This window comes from Pygocentrus nattereri, chromosome 23 (assembly GCF_015220715.1).
Source record: "Pygocentrus nattereri isolate fPygNat1 chromosome 23, fPygNat1.pri, whole genome shotgun sequence".
Taxonomy (NCBI): Eukaryota; Metazoa; Chordata; class Actinopteri; order Characiformes; family Serrasalmidae; genus Pygocentrus; species Pygocentrus nattereri.
The window spans coordinates 28,828,611-28,845,200 of NC_051233.1; the positions used below are offsets into that span (position 1 = coordinate 28,828,611).

The 16,590-nt window shown below is 38.8% G+C and overlaps 1 protein-coding gene across 1 annotated transcript in view; it reads left to right on the top strand.

The window, feature by feature from the left end:
• LOC108437061 overlaps positions 1-11,114 on the top strand; it is a 41,429-nt gene extending 30,315 nt beyond the window's left edge. Inside the window, exons 3-12 of the mRNA XM_037533563.1 lie at positions 3,857-4,122; positions 4,900-5,203; positions 5,839-6,152; positions 7,960-8,039; positions 8,752-8,975; positions 9,519-9,784; positions 10,005-10,115; positions 10,224-10,377; positions 10,466-10,507; positions 10,649-11,114. Of these exons, the coding sequence (XP_037389460.1) occupies positions 3,857-4,122; positions 4,900-5,203; positions 5,839-6,152; positions 7,960-8,039; positions 8,752-8,975; positions 9,519-9,784; positions 10,005-10,115; positions 10,224-10,377; positions 10,466-10,507; positions 10,649-10,923 (2,036 nt within the window). The 3' untranslated portion in view covers positions 10,924-11,114. The remainder of the gene's footprint in view (positions 1-3,856; positions 4,123-4,899; positions 5,204-5,838; positions 6,153-7,959; positions 8,040-8,751; positions 8,976-9,518; positions 9,785-10,004; positions 10,116-10,223; positions 10,378-10,465; positions 10,508-10,648) is intronic.
• Positions 11,115-16,590: the final 5,476 nt, after the last annotated feature.

The window sequence follows — 16,590 nt, forward strand, 5'->3', positions numbered from 1 at the left end:
ATAGGTTAGAGCCACCAAACTATCCAGAACTTTGTGCTTATGCCCAGTAAAAATAATTAAAATAATAATTTTTATGTATTGTGCTTTTCAAGGTGCTCAAAGACTTTACATGAGTTTAAAATGACAAATGGAAATCTAAACAAAAAGCCCAGAAACCACAATAGACAGACCAGTGATATGAACATAGATTGGTGCAGGTTTGAGGAGAGAGTTCCAGAGGGTGGGGGCAGCTATAGGGGCGGCTGTGTCACCCCATGTCCAGTGTTCATCATTCTTTCATTACACTGACCATTTGTTTCCCATACACTTAAAAGGGGTGTTTTATTTAGTCAAACTGCTCCCGTGTAGTCACACCTACAAACCAGTCATTTTCAGTCGATTGTTATGTAATGCCTCAGTTTGCAGTAGCAATGCAAAGAAACTGGGTTCTCATTTGTCATTTGAGTTTATTTAGTAAATTATTTAGTAAATTCTCTGTCACATTTCTGCTCCTCTCTGGACCATCTGCATCACAGACTTTAATCATTATATATTTTATAAGATCTTTATATAGGATTGAAAACAACAGCATCAGGTGAGGACGAACATCCATAATTTCAGACAATTAGACTTATTTGCATCTATAATCACTTCAGCTGGTTTCCTGATACGTTTAATCTGCAACAAGAAACCGTCAAATGCTAAGTCACAAAGCTGAAGTCATCTTCTCATTTGCCAGCTTCTCATTCGAATTTTCCCATTCCACCTTAAATGGTGCAGCAGTACATTCAAGCAGTACATTCCAGGTCCCATTTAAGTTGGAACGGGAAAATTTGAACAAAAATCTGGTGAATAAGAAGCCTCATAAAAAGTCACATGTTAAGAGACATTTTACAAGAAACTACCCTTACAGAGAAGTTTCCTGCTGCAGATGTGAGAAAAGTGGCTTTAGCTGATGTTTAAAGCAGAGAAAAGTGAGTGCATTTTTGTTTATATTTTTAGCCTGTACAAGGACATGAACACACACTGAGACATATTTACAGCCGTGACGGTAAAACAGGCATCAAATGTTAAAATGGCTGTTTGTAACATTTCGGCTGCCGACCCCTGAGCTAATCCTAGGAAGAAACTGTCTGCAGCTCAGTCAATATTACATAATCACCACCAGTCCAGTCAAGACCGCGTTCTATGGTTATGGTTTCTGTGGTAAAATTGGAGCAAAAATTATCGCTACGGCTACACAAACATTTGTAGGTGCTACAGCTATATTTTATAAAACTGAAGCGGCTACAGCTACTAGCTACAAAAAATTTGTAGTTAGCTATAAAAACAGTGTGCATTACTTAGTTACTCCCCCATCCCTGAACCTAAGCTACATGAAAATGGCTCATGGCCGTTTTTGTTGGTGTTGTTTCTTTATGAATAATTGTACAGTAGGCAGTGTGGGCGAGTTGCACTCAGCATTTTATTGTATATACATCTGTCTTTACTCAAAGCTCTGAATTCTCATTATTTTTGAGCATTCTGAGACATCTTCCCCTTTTTTTCTAGATACAGAAGTTAAAGAGAAAAAGATGGAAGAAGAGATGGGTAGACGTCCTCGCTCTGGTGAGTTATTCAAATAGTTTCTTCTGTATCTGATTATTTTCTTTATTTCCACAAGAGACATCAAATTAATTATTAATCAAATTAATAAATAGTGGCCAGTGTAAAGTGTGTCTTACATCAGTGGTTTAACTTTATTTATTGTCATTGATGTTTAGTAGACCCAACCAAAATCTTTAACTAATTTTCCCCCAATAAATGCAGCATAGTGTAAATATACACTATAAGCAAACTATATACCAAAAGTATTTGGTCGTCTGCCTTTACACACTTATGAACTTGAGTGACATTCCATTCTTAATCCATAGGGTTTAATATGATGTTGGCCCACCCTTTGCAGCTGTAACAGCTTCAACTCTTCTGGCAAGGCTTTCCACAAGGGTTAGGAGTGTGTTCATGGGAATTTATGGGAAAGAAGCGCATTTGTGAGGTCAGACACTGATGTTGGGCGAGAAGGCCTGGCTCTCACTCTCCGCTCTAATTCATCGCAAAGGTGTTCTGTTGGGTTGAGGTCAGGACTCTGTGCAGGCCAGTCAAGTTCTTCCACACCAAACTCGCTCATCCATGTCTTTACAGACCTTGCTTTGTGCACTGGTGCACAGTCATGTTGGAACAGGAAGGGGCCGTCCCCAAACTGTTCCCACAAAGTTGGGAGCATGAAATTGTCCAAAATCTCTTGGTCTGCTGAAGCATTAAGAGTTCCTTTCACTGGAACTAAGGGGCCGAGCCCAACTCCTGAAAAACAACCCCACACCATAATCCCCCCTCCACCAAACTTTACACTTGGCCCAATGCAGTCAGACAAGTACCGTTCTCCTGGCAACTGCCAAACCCAGACTTGCGATTGGATTGCGAGATGGAGAAGCTTGATTCATCACTCCAGAGAACACGTCTCCACTGCTCTAGAGTCCAATGGCGGCGCTTTACACCACTGCATTTGATGCTTTGCATTCCGCTTGGTGATGTAAGTCTTGGATGCCGTGGAAACCCATTCCATGAAGCTCTCTACACTGTTCTTGAGCTAATCTTAAGGCATCATGACATTTGGAGATCTCAAGCAGAACACATGCCTATAACAATGCTACAAAATGTTGCAGGCCTGTGAGCTGTAATATGGTGACCTTTGTCTGTTTGTGCATTTTCACTAAAAGACCCTTTTAAATGCAGCACTTTTATTTTCCCATATGTTTAAGGCTGCAACATTTAATATCAATGATATTGATAATAAAAAATTGTTGGCAAGGAATCATGTTATTGATTAGTTGGCTTGACAACGTTTGGGTCACATGATTGAAGAGGGAAATACAGATCAGCAGAGACAAAACAGCAAAAGCTATGAAAACAATTCATGGCTTCTAAAGACAGTTTCCTGTTTGATATGCAATCCAAGGTCAGTGGGCAGCACGACTACTAGATACGAGTACATGAGAAATTGTGCTTTATTGAACACAGACTAGACCAGAGATTTAGTTTTTTCCTCTGGGTTTTCATCTCTGATCCATAATAAAACAGAGCTTTAGGTCACTGTGAATTCTGTTTTCAGTATTAATGTGGACTTATTTAAACGTATATTGTGGCAGCTACCATGGAGCAGCTACCTTTCAGGAGCCTAGATGCATACTGTGCAAAAGATCATTCACAGAGGCTCATGAGAGGAGTGCTCCCTCAGTAAAAAGGGAGGGGTGTTGTTTGTTAGTTTGAGATATGTTTGTGTTATAATGGGGGAAATAGGAAGAGGCCAGGCTCCTCATAAACAAGCTCTGTTGCTGCCTCCCTCTGAGGACAGGCCTGTGGACCATAGAACCTGAACTTGAGCGTGAACGTGGTTTTGAATTGGTAAATCAACTACAAAAACTCATACGTTAATAGAGGTTTATAAACATCCATATCATCCACATATCCGCTTTTATCTATGTCAATACAATTTTTGTCTTTTTATCTGAGATATTACTGTAATTACATCTGAACTGTCTTAAATACTGCACTGTGTTTCTCTGCTTTTCTGGAGCATTCGTCTCGAAAGGGGGGCAGGGTATAAATGTGTAATACCAGTAGTTGCAAATCAAAAAACTACAATTTGTATTCAGAGTCCTTTTTCTGTCAGAATTCATGTTAGTAATTTACATTACAGGCCCTTGGCCAGTTCAGGGAAACAGAGCGGCCAGCAACGTCCACTGTGGTATTTAGAAGAAGGGAACTTCCTAACACTCAATGAGTTCATGAGCTAAAAACTCTGTTTATGTGTGATTCATTTTCATATTCTTTTTTTCAGGGGCTGAATTTGTGGATGAATACAGGAATATGCTTATTCAGAGAGTTCCCTCAGTGATGGGAATTGCAGACCAGCTACGAAGTAAAAAAATGATCCCTGCTGAAATACACGGCAACATTCAGACTGAAAAAACATCTCAGGATCAAATGAGGATCTTGTACAGCGTTCTAGACTCAGGAGGAAGAGCTGCGAAAGAAGAATTCTATGAAATCCTTAAAACGATGATGCCTTCCTTAGTGAGTGAGCTGGAGGCTGGACCCAGAACAGTTGAGTGGAGCTTTTAAGATTAACTTCACTGATTTGAGGGACACATTTCTATAGATATCATTGTGTCTTAAAATATTTAAAGTTAGAATGTAAGAAAAATGAACCATTAAACAATTTTTCCATAATCTGATCACATGCATGGGTGAATTTTACCTTTAGGTTGAAGCAAAAGCATGTAAATAAAAGCATTAAACACTAAGGAACCTTCTGACTGGTGCTCTAACAGCTTTAGGGGCAGCAGTGAGTAATGTTTTTTTATTTGAGCTTGAGCTGGTTCTGTCGGTCAGTTGGTAACTAAGCCTAATAAGTATTGACAGCTAGGAGATCAGACAGCTAATCAGTTTGGCCTCTTTAGGCTTGTACTTTAACAGCTGCACACACTGAACAAAAAAGACAAGTGAAAAAGATTTACATGATGACTGATTGTCAGCTAAAGTTTAATGACTGTACAGGATGCTGGGAGTTTTTAAGTAACTGAGCCCCAGTGTGTTTTATTTAGTTGAGAATTTCTGTATTCTTTTAGTGAATAATCAAGTAAATGCACGAATGAAGTTGGCTTTAATATGTATATTAGAAAATGTACAAGACTTTAGTTTAGTAGAAAAATTTAGAACAGTCTTATTTTGTATGCAGTACTGTGTAAAAGTCACACATAATGTTTCATTTCCAGGCAATTAAGTACAATTTTTTTCAATATTACTCAATATTTCAATATTATCATATGTTTCATTGTTTACTGTAAATATTTATCAAATTTTTTTTGTTTTTGTTTAAAGAGCAGTGAAGAAAAACCAAAGAGTGAACAATACTTGGGGAGGTACATCAAATATGACCTGAGGTGGGCTTTGAACTGCCTGGATGAAGCTGATCTGAAGAAATTCAAGAACAATCTTTGCGATCGTTGGTTAGACCCTCGCCTGCACCGCCACAATGTGGAGAGAATAAGGGACAACATGGACCTGGCAAACCTTCTCATCAACACCTTCAATGCAAGGAACGCAGTGCAAGTGACGATGGAGAACTTAAGGATGATCGGCTGCAATGGAACCGCGGAGAGGCTGAAACGCGTCGCTGACAGAAGTGCGTACATCGGAACACTTTCAGTTTCACTGTTATTCCCTTCAGTTCAGCCGGTTTAAATATTATATACACACTTGAAGCGTCTATAAATGACATTTATAAATCTATATCTCAGCCTTTGCTTTTTAAACGTATCTTACTTCGCTCCTTTATGCTCTCTGTACTTTATTTGACTATTTTTCTTTTTTTAACCTCCTTTCTCTCTCTCTCTCTGATTGTGTTGTAGCATCATTTCCAGTATTGCTCTTTGATCTTTGTCCATTGTGTAGTGTATCTGCTCCCTGCCTTATTGTGTCTTGCTTAACTAAAAAAATAAATAACCCTTCAGTTCAGCTGATTAGAGGGTAAAAGTTCAGCTTTTGGGGCTAAAGGGCGTTACACATTTCATAAAACATGGATAATTTTCAGGAAGTTCATTCCTAGTTGCTGGCTTCTTTTTTGGATTTAGCCTGAAGCGCAGAAGGTCCAAATATGAAATATACAATGAACCAAAATACAGTTTGTGCTGGAAGTTGGTTTTCTGTCAGATTTCATGTCAGTAAGGTGTGGTTGGTGCAGGGAAATCCCCAACACTCAAGACATGCATGAGTTAAAAACATTCATGTATAATTCTCTTCAATTTTCTTTTTTTTCAGGTTTCTTTAGTTTTTTTGTGGATGAAAACAGAGAAAAGCTCATTCAGAGAGTTTCCTCAGTGATGGAAATTGCAGACCATTTAAAGTGGAGAGGCACGATCACTGATGAAATATACAGCAGCATTCAAACTGCAAAAACATCTCAGGAGCAAATGAGGATCTTGTACAGCGCTCTAGACTCAAGAACAAATGCTAAAGTGGAATTCTATGAAATCCTTCAAATGATCAAGCCTCACTTACTGCATGAACTTTCTGGACACAGTGATATTTTCAGCAGTTACATGCCAACACTAACACAGCCGGACACTAAAGATGTGAGTGCACTGTTCACAATTAGGGTTACAATATGTATATTATAATAACATCTAATAAATGTAGAAGAAGATTGTAGCAGTCATCCTGAACGGTAAACAGACACGTTTAGTAAAACAACTTAAGACAGTCTTATTATGCATGCAGGACTGTGCAAAACTCAGACACCACACTTCATTTAATTTCCAGTCACGTGTTTATTTTTCATAATAATTATTTTTTACATTTTTCCAACAAAAGTTGAGTCTTAGAAGTTGGTTGTATTTTCTGCTTCTCATGATCCAGTAATCCCAAACACATCCAGAGACGTTGATGTCTAGACTCTGGGATCGTCAGTCTATTGTTCTGCAGCTTCTTTGTTTCTTCTTGGCTGCTCTGAAATCCTTTCATACTTATAATGTTGAGCTGTCTTCTCACAGTGGAAGGATGGACAGAAACTATGGAGTTAGAATAAAGTCAAAGCATATTGTACACTCACCGGCCACTTTATTAGGTACACCTTGCTAGTAAAAGGTTGGACCCCCTTTTGCCTTCAGAACTGTCTTAACTCTTTGTGGCATAATTTAAACAAGGTGTTGGAAACGTTCCTCAGAGATTTTTGTTGGTTATTTGAGTTCCTGTTGCCTTTCTATCATCTGGAGCCAGTCTGCCCATTCACCTCTGACCTTTCACATCAACAAGGCATTTTCGTCCACACGACTGACCGCTCACTGGATATTTCCTCTTTTTCGGACCGTTCTCTGTGAACCCTAGAGATGGTTGTGTGTGAAAATCCCAGTAGATCAGCAGTTTCTGAAATACTCAGACCAGCCAACAACCATGCCATGTTCAAAGTCCCTTAAATCCCCTTTCTTCCCCGTTCTGATGCTCGGTCTGCACTTCAGCAAGTTGTCTTGACCACCTCTACATGCCTAAATGCATTGAGTTGTGGCCATGTGATTGGCTGATTAGCTATTTATGTTAACAAGCAATTGAACAGTACCTAATAAAGTGGCTGGTAAGTATATTTTTGAATTGTGATTTGAAGGGATACATTAGCTTTAAATGTAGGTGCAAACATAAAAAGTGGGTTACACAAGTAATTTTGAAAGATACTCATTCATATTTACATACCCCAATGAAACATGAAGTCATGGATCATGGCTCCTAGACACTTTGATCAACTTTAAAATATAAATGTAAAAATGTTACATTTAACATTTTGTTTCTAAGAATTTCTATGGAATGTGGCACATATGGTTTTGTTAAATAAACATAGGGTTTTTTTTTATAACCCTACATTTTGTACGGTGTCCTTGAGTGTCGAGAAAGGCGCTTTTAAATTAAATTTATTATTATTATTTATTAAAAAAACATATATATATATATATATATATATATATATATATATATATATATATAGTTGTAGTAAGAAAACCTTGTACAGTAACTTTACAGGAGAAGGACAAAATCTACTTTTAATGTACGTCAATGGTACCAGATTTTTTCCGTCATTTTGGACCGTTTACTTTGGTCCATCGTCATGAAATTTACACATAATGTAAGGTTTTCTTCCAACAGCATTGATATATTTTTAGATATATTAAGCTAATTCAAATCTGTACCAGATGTGCTAATAATTGTGGAAGGGGCCTGTATACCTGATGTCCTCAGAAAACATGAACTTAATGGTAAATAAGGGAAGGTGGGTCTCTGACTTTTGCTCAGTAGTGTAGTTGCTGTAAATCTCTGAATGATAAATCACTGTAGAAAGTTCCTTATTCTAGCTTTAGAATATCTAGAATATAATTCCATGTTTTTTTACTCTAGCGGTCCTTGATGGATGCAGAAATATTCAATCCTGAAACGGTTGAAAAAAGTCAAGGAGACAAGATCACAACCTCATACAGGTAATTATTTCATTATTTTTTTTTAATGAGTTGTTTTGCAAATGTTTCCATGTGTTTTCAATCTAAATCTCAGACCCTCAAAGCAGTTCATATATTCCTGCTCCCAAAAGTTTAGCTGGGTGTGGAGTCGAATCCTTTATTATTTATTATAGCGTCAATTTGCAAGATGCCAGCTGTAGGTGTGAGCACAGCAGATTTGCTTAATAACTTGCACCATTATGACTGGGTTTACAGACCTTCTTCTATTTCATGTTCTTTTCCATTGAGTTGACAGCATTTGTAACCAATCCTTTTAAGTGGTGTATTTTGATGTGATCTTGTTCAGATGTGCAGTTTGTGACCCTTGAAATTTGAGCCGCCTGATATTTGTGGCTGATTTGGGGCAATGCTTTACATTTATGCAACTGAAATAAAATTTTATTTTATGTAGGTTTCAAGCAACTAAGTTTGCAGATAAGTTTCACTGTGTAAAGTAAGCTTTAGTTTGGACAAGTTGGTGCAACTGGCATAAAGTCTACTCTGAAAACTAGTGTTAGCTATAAATGTCTATCACTGTCCAGTTAAGACCACCTTAGTTTAGATCCTTTGATGCAATTGACCCAAGGTCCATGTGTGAGGAGCTGGACCAGAAAAACAACTGATCTGGCTTGGGCCCTCAGGTCTAGATTGACAAACGTTCTAAATTTTGACAGGTTTATCTCTTGTTTTTCAGATTTTTGTGCCATCATGCTGGTCACTTTCAGTGTAAAGTGACTGGTCTTGTGTTTATGATGGAGGGAGAAGGGGAAGTGCTGTACAAAATAGAGCCCTGGGATACCCAGCAGTTAGATGGTTTGGGCCAGAAGACGCCTGCAGGTCCTCTGTACAATATTGAGTGCTTCAAAGGTCCAATCAGTCATCTGCACCTCCCACACTGTGAGATAATTGATGGTACTGGTAAGTTCCTTTTAACTTCTGTAACATGAATTTCATGCTTCAATTATCAGTAAAGGAATTACACCACAAGACTTGGATATCATCTTTCAAAGGGTCTTCAGGCAGGTGTGGACCTCGAGATGCACAGATTGGCAGAAGAAGGCTAATTTGAAAAGACAGATAGCGTAAAGTCGGTGCTGCTTGCAGAAAAAAAACTATTTTGTTGTTGCTTCTTGAGTGGCTGGTGTATCTCCTTTGGGGCAGAGAGGCATGCATGTATTTTTTCCTCATTATTACCCTGAGACATCAGAAAAGTCCTACAACAAATCATCTTATATTGTTATAATGTTACCATAATGGATGCTGTATGTTTTACACAGTCCTTCTTTATCCTGCCAAAAGCTTTTAAACATGCAACTCTGACAAATGTAGTTACTGTTGTGTGAATATTGAATTTAATCATGTAGATGAAATTACACAAAAATTAGCGCCTCCAAATAAATAAATAAATAAAACCTTAAAATTCATTAAAGATTCATATGTTTTTGTTTTTTCTCATTTCAGAAGAGAATAAGGTCAAACAGGCTGTGGCACATTTCACTGATGATAATGTAGAGATCATTACACCCCTGCAAGTGACATCCACACATGTGATCATACGCATCCAAGGTCTCTCTCTCCTTGGAATCATAAGCGATCTACGAGATCTACTATTTAAGCCTCATCTCATCAATGCCCAAGTATTACTCTTCTACAAAACACTGGCTGTCACGCAAAGTGTAAATGTACTATACATCCACCTGTTGCCTGGAAACATACCAACTGACGAGGTAATCTGCTTTAATCAATCACTGCATTGTTTTTCTTGAGAAGGAAGACACACCACATGCTGCTCCCATGTAAAGTAAAAGTCATTACCTTGTTAGGCACTCCTGTATTGATGAAGCATAATTTCCTCATAATTCCCAAAATATTAGCTAGGGTATATTTTTCTGAGTATTGGTTTTCTGATAAGTTTGGATCTCAGTGATATTATTTCTTACCTTCTAGGTGATAAAAAAACATAAGTTCAACCATTTTATTCAGACCACCTCCAAATGCCAGTTAATCCACGGAAGAAAATACAAACCATCCTGTCACCCTCATGAATACCAACCAACGGTAAACTACAGTATATATGACTATCATAAAGGCTTAACATATATATGTATATTTTTTTTAATTTACACATTTTGAATTAGTCTGCTGTTCTTTTATCTTTTCCACTAGGTTGAGACATTTGATATTGGCTTAGACCTCAAGTCTCTCAATTTTCATGCCACATTTGAGGTGTTCCTTGACTGTGAAACTAAGAATGCCAGAATAGGTCTTTTGGATGAGTATGGTCGGGAGGTGTGGGAGCCCCGACGTGTCTTTCTTGCAGGTAGACAAGTGTTAACACATTGTTTGTACACTATTTTAATGTTGTATAAACTTGCGTTTTTTTGTATGAATTTGTGATCTTTCTACAGCAGATACCAGTACAGAGGCAACCTCACCCAAAGTGGCGGCAGGTAAGACTTTCTGATTTTCTGAGTTTTACAACAGATGATGTCACTGGCTTGTGCATGAAAAAAGATCTTGTGAAGGCACAGTAAAAAAGTCTTACAGTGTACATTATTTAAGTGTCTGTCTGATGTTTATTTGTGTTTCAGCTGTTAAATTTGTGGATGAACACAGGCCAGCGATCATTCAGAGAATCTCCTCTGTGAAGGAGATAGCGGATGATTTACTAAGCAAGAAAATGATTAGTAAGGAAATGCACAGTAAGATCAGAGGAGAAAAAACATCTCAGGATCAAATGAGGATCTTATATGATGGTCTCGACTCAGGTGGAGCAGCTGTGAAAGCAGAATTCTATGAAATCCTTAAAGTGAAGCTACAATCATTAGTAGATGAACTGGAAGCTGGATCAAGCAAGACCCAATGAATCAACCACACACTGTATCTCAAGATCTACCTGAGATGTAGTTTTTGGTAAACAGGACTACAAATGGGGCTCTGCAAGCAGCTAAATTGCTGTTTCCCCTCTGAGATAAACGCTGCTGCATATGTTATCTGTGATAAACAAGTGTCCTTTAGTTCTTACACTAATTAAACAAACCAATCTAGAACTTGAAATGTGTTCTGAAACGTTCCAGTTAACCGTTTTAAGTTCTTGAATGATGTACATGTGCAAGAAATAGCTATTACAATCATCATTATTCCAAAAGCCAGTTTCAGCAACCGAGGATCAGAACGCCCACGCCTTCGGACACTGCCCGATCCACAAAGCACCGAACCCCTACTACTGCCCCTCCCATTAGTGGTGGTTAGATGGGAGGGGGGACTCATGTAACTCCTACGGGCCGGGCCTGGCCGGGCACCATGAGTAAATGCCCGGCCACCAGACGCTCGCTGGCGAGCCCCTCCCCCAGGCCTGGCTCCAGGGTGGGGCCCCGGTAACCCTGTTCCGGGCAGGGTACACAAATCCTGTTCTTATCTTCTCATAGGGGTTACTATGGAATTCTCTGGGTCGGGGATAGGCTCTTGCCTCAAGTGGAGGAGTTCAAGTATCTCGGGGTCTTGTTCACGAGTGATGGTACAAGGGAGCGGGAGATTGACAGGCGGATTGGTGCTGGGTCAGCAGTGATGCGGGCTCTTTACCGGTCTGTTGTGGTAAAGAAAGAGCTGAGCCATAAGGCAAGGCTCTCGATTTACCGGTCAATCTACGTTCCCACCCTCACCTATGGTCATGAGCTTTGGGAAATGACCGAAAGAATAAGATCGCGAATACAAGCGGCTGAAATGAGTTTCCTCCGCAGGGTGTCTGGACTCTCCCTTAGAGATAGGGTGAGAAGTTCGGTCATCCGGGAGGGACTCGGAGTAGAGGCGCTGCTTCTTCACATCGAGAGGAGTCAGCTGAGGTGGTTCGGGCATCTGGTTAGGATGCCTCCTGGACGCCTCCCTTGGGAGGTGTCACAGGCAAGTCCACCTGGGAGGAGACCCCGGGGAAGACCCAGGACACGCTGGCGTGACTATATCGCCCAGCTGGCCTGGGAGCGCCTCGGAATCCCCCTTGGAGAGCTAGTGGAAGTGGCTGGGGAAAGGGAGGTCTGGGCCTCATTGCTTAGAATGCTGCCCCCGCGACCCGAACCCCGGAGAAGCGGAAGATAATGGATGGATGGATGGATGGATGGATCATCATTATTACAGTCTTATCTTATTGTGGCATTAGTCATGCCTTTGGTATATTTACTTTGTGCCAAATAAAAAGTGGGTTTATGTTTAATTTGGGTTTTTAATTAAAAGGAACTCATAACCATTTTGGAGGAAGATTGGTGGAGGAAGCTAGCAGGCACTTTTGTTTTTAGGTTCAAGCTAAGGTGTAGCTGGTAGCAGGAAAGCTAGTGCTAGCTTGAGCCTCAGTACTATGTTACATTATCAATACAAACAACAAAACAGAAAATGACATGAACACCGGCAAATCCAAGCACAAGCGCTGGAGAAGCATATTCTGTGCTACAGAGGACAAACGGGCCCTCAAAGCTGAGAAAGTACCTGACCCTGATGATGAACAGGGTTTCGTTTAAGCCGCAACAGGTTACTTTATGAGATGAAACGGCAAACTGAAGTTTCTAATACAAGCGTCAATTTGAACAGCTGTCTATTCATTTAGCAGCATGAGGCAGTCAGGCCTCTCAGTGACTAATGGACTGATGCATATGAGCTTCGGCTGATCAGCAATTAGTGATTGCAGGTTTCTCACAGATCTGCTGATGTGCTTTCCTGCCAGAATGTGCAATAAAATCAAGGGAATTAATGTAAACTAAGAATGCATTTATTTCATACTGAAATGATACTTCACACAAATGTTTATACACCAACAGTCTATCATGATTAAAGCATATAACAATATTAGGGCTACTTATACTAGAAAGAAAGGTCTGTTTATTCCAGAATACTGCAAACTACTGCTGATGAAAATATATGCAAGTATGTTTCATATTGACGGGTATTATGTGTTAGGAGTATTATTATTTGATGATGCATTTGCATAGATTTGTCCAGTAAGTGTTGCCAGCATGCTTGTTTTGAGTGTTTGACAATATAAGATTTTCAGATTTAGAATAGTTTTTTTTTTAACTTTATGAGCTGATGAGGGCGTCCAAAAGCATTTTGTCATGTTATATCAAAATTAAGAAAGTGGAATTTTGGTAGTTTGTAAATGTAAGAATAATATGAAGCATGTAAGCCACAGGACACTGAGCGTTACAGTGATTTTACTCCACATCGTGTCTAAACCCCTTAGTTTCTATGTATGTGTTGGTGTTTCTGTTCTACCTGTGGCAATTTCACTATAACACAGCTTTGAGTGGCCTATATTTCATATTACTCAAAACATCTTTTTGTTTCTGCTTTTCTTTGAAGAATCTTCTAACAATGTCTTTTAAATCCATACATTCAAAATCCACCCCCCACAGTGTGGCCTTTTTCCCAGTGTGCATGTCCACGTTGGTCATACCAAAATCAGCATGTGGAATAGGAGCTTTTCGTGTGCTCCCAAGTTTTCTATGACTGTTTAAAAGACGGCACCATGCAGTCTTTATCACTGAATGCACTGCGATCAAGCAAGCGCACACATTCACATCGCTATGGAAACAACTATTATTGTTATTATTGTTTAGTAGAGCAGTTCGTATGTGTATCATCTGGAAATTATGAGCGATGGTGACTTTAATGCTGGCAATCTCTAGGCCATTAAAGCAGAGCTGTGGATGCCCAAATTTGAAGTGGATGAAAGAGGAACAACAACAGGGTTTTTTTTTTTTTTTTTGGCAGCTGAGCCAAGAAACACATGCATGAAAACTGTGGAAGTGTATGATGCTCTCTGGGGGATTCTGGTTATTCTGATAATGATACTGACAGGGAAGCATTTTAATAGCATAATTTGATTTTACATCTATTTTGAAACTTTATAAGAATGTTTGTTTGAACGTCTCAAAAGTGATTTTTGTATTTCTCATTAAATATACCAGGGACATGGGACATGACTGTTGTAGCACCTCCTATTGGCAGAATTGGTGAAGTGCAGTAATAATACTGCTGGATTCACACAAATTTTCCATTTATTCATGTTTGATATCTAACCATTTAAAAAAAAAAAAGTTTTCAAACAAGTTTTTTTTTTGTATGATTGAAACAGATTTTTAAACTTGAAAAAATCAAAAGTGACAGAGAAATATGGAAAAAGTTCTGGGGATTCACACAGAGATCTGGAGTTCTGTGCACAACATAATACAACCTGTGAAGGTTTCTGGGAGGTTCCTAGAATGTTGTCAGATGACGTCACAACTTTCTGAGGAATTGCATTTCAATGTTGTGACAACATTGTGGGCACCAAAACAGCTTGTCACAATGTCGTCCCAATTTTTTTCTGATATCTTGTAATAACAAGATTTTTTTCCATAATTATAAGAAGAAAACATACAAAGGGTTCTTTGAGTGTTCATGGTTCTTTATAGAACCATTTTCTTTACTAAAGAACCCTTGAATAACCATTTTTTTAAGAGTGTCAAAACATTCTGCAGTATGTGTTGTGTCCATATTAGGAACTCCGGGTCTAAGATGGATTTCTCTATAGCCAGAATGAAAAAGCTTTTCAAAAAACTTTTAAACTGTTTGTTATAGGAGTTTAAAAAGGCTTCTCCCGTGTGTTCATGGCGGGAATAGCCAATGCAAGTGACTAGAAACTATTTTAACTTTTGATTTTTAACTGTTGAGCTCCATTCATTCCCATTCATTGAGGTCTCGCTCGTGGGCACCCTCTGGTGTTTAGCTGTCCTGTTTTTGATATAACGATAGGAAGTGGCCAGGCTCCTCACATATGCTGCAAGCAGAGCCAGTTTATGAGGAGCCTGGCCACTTCCTGTTCCCCGTTATCTCAAGAACAGGAAAGATAAACAGCAGAGGGCACTTGTGAAGGAGTCCTCAATGAATGGGACTAAATGGAGCTCAACAGCTAAAAACAAAAAGTTAAAATAGTTTCTAATCACTCGCCCAGAAGAATTGCCCGATTTCTTTAATTTTAGAAAGTATAAGGATGTATTTCACTAAAAAAATCAAAGAAACCTCACCTTTATATTTCCTATTTCTACAGCAAAAGGGTTTTTTTGAAGGTTTTTTTTTTTTTTTTTACCAGAACAGCCAAAACTATCGAATTTCTTAATTTGGAAACAAGTGTTGCTGAAGAAATCAGCTTCCTAGAGCATTGATGCATTATTATACTTTATTTACTATATGTTCCAGAGATGTATAGTAAATGCAGAAAATTCTCATCACCTATTAAAAATTGGCTGCAATGAAATGTCTTGCGTTCTTCAGCTGTTACAATAAAAACCAGTTCTTTGACCTGACGAAATAAAATGTGTCAGGTGGCTGCATATAACTAAAGTGTGAAACATTAGTACAGTAATGGCCAAAACAAAATCAGTGGTGTTCATGTAAGACTAAATTACATTTAGATATAGTATTATTATGTCTGAATACGTTATTTCAATCATAAGATGTTTGCACTGGTATGTACTTGCCCTTTATTATTTCCACCTACCTCACACGTGCACCCTGACCATTTATCAGAAACACCTTCCAGAAAAGACATCAGGAATGTCTGAACTGAAAAAAAAAATGCTGCACTAATATAAATAATCATTTTCATATTTTTAGACAGAATTTGATATTAACACTTCTAAACATGTGAGAACTTTTCTTCTTTTTCTACCCCTCGACAAAAGGAAGTTCACTTTAATATCGCCAGTGATATTTACCCTTCCAAAGAATTTCTCAGACTGAGGTTTAATACTGACATGAACAACTGTTAACTCTGTGTCTGCGATATTGAAAACACTGAAGAAATATTCTACACATGTAGTTACTCAAAGGGCTTCTGGGATGAATGCTGTATTTGCCTTTCATCCAAAGAAATTGACAAAGTTTCATTCTAACAGTTTTAAATTTGTAAGAGAGGAACGGACATGGCATCATTTAGTTAATAGCATGTTCATAATTGCAATTTTTTTTCATCTAATATTACTTATTATACTGTTATTAACAAATGCTCTTTATTGAACATGACAGCAGTGGAGTAACTGCCACTCAGCGTTACTGGACAGTGCTACTGAAAAGGCTGAAGGCATATATACTTGTAGCGCCCCTACAGTGGGTCATGGTAAATATAGAAACTTGGCAAAGTGCCCCGTTAGGGCGCCCTGGGTTCCGTTATAACTCTGAACTAATTTATTGCTTATTTATGGATTTTTTCTAGCTTAATGATTGCGAAAGGTATAAACCAAGGGGACAGGAGCTATGCTTAGTACCCTCCTCTGATGAAATACCAGCACTTAGGATACTTAAATGTAGGATGTATACAGCTGTTGGATTTAATGCACCGCAAAGAGACAATATAAACACTCTTGGTGCTCGCGGGGCTCGGAGTGGATAGGCTAGTCGGCTGAGGCGGCTACCAGTGCAGACTGCCCCGATGCCAGTGGAAGTTTGGCCTTTCCAGCCGCACAGACCGCTAACTGCTGATGCTTCGGCGTCGAGCGAGGTCTTCAGT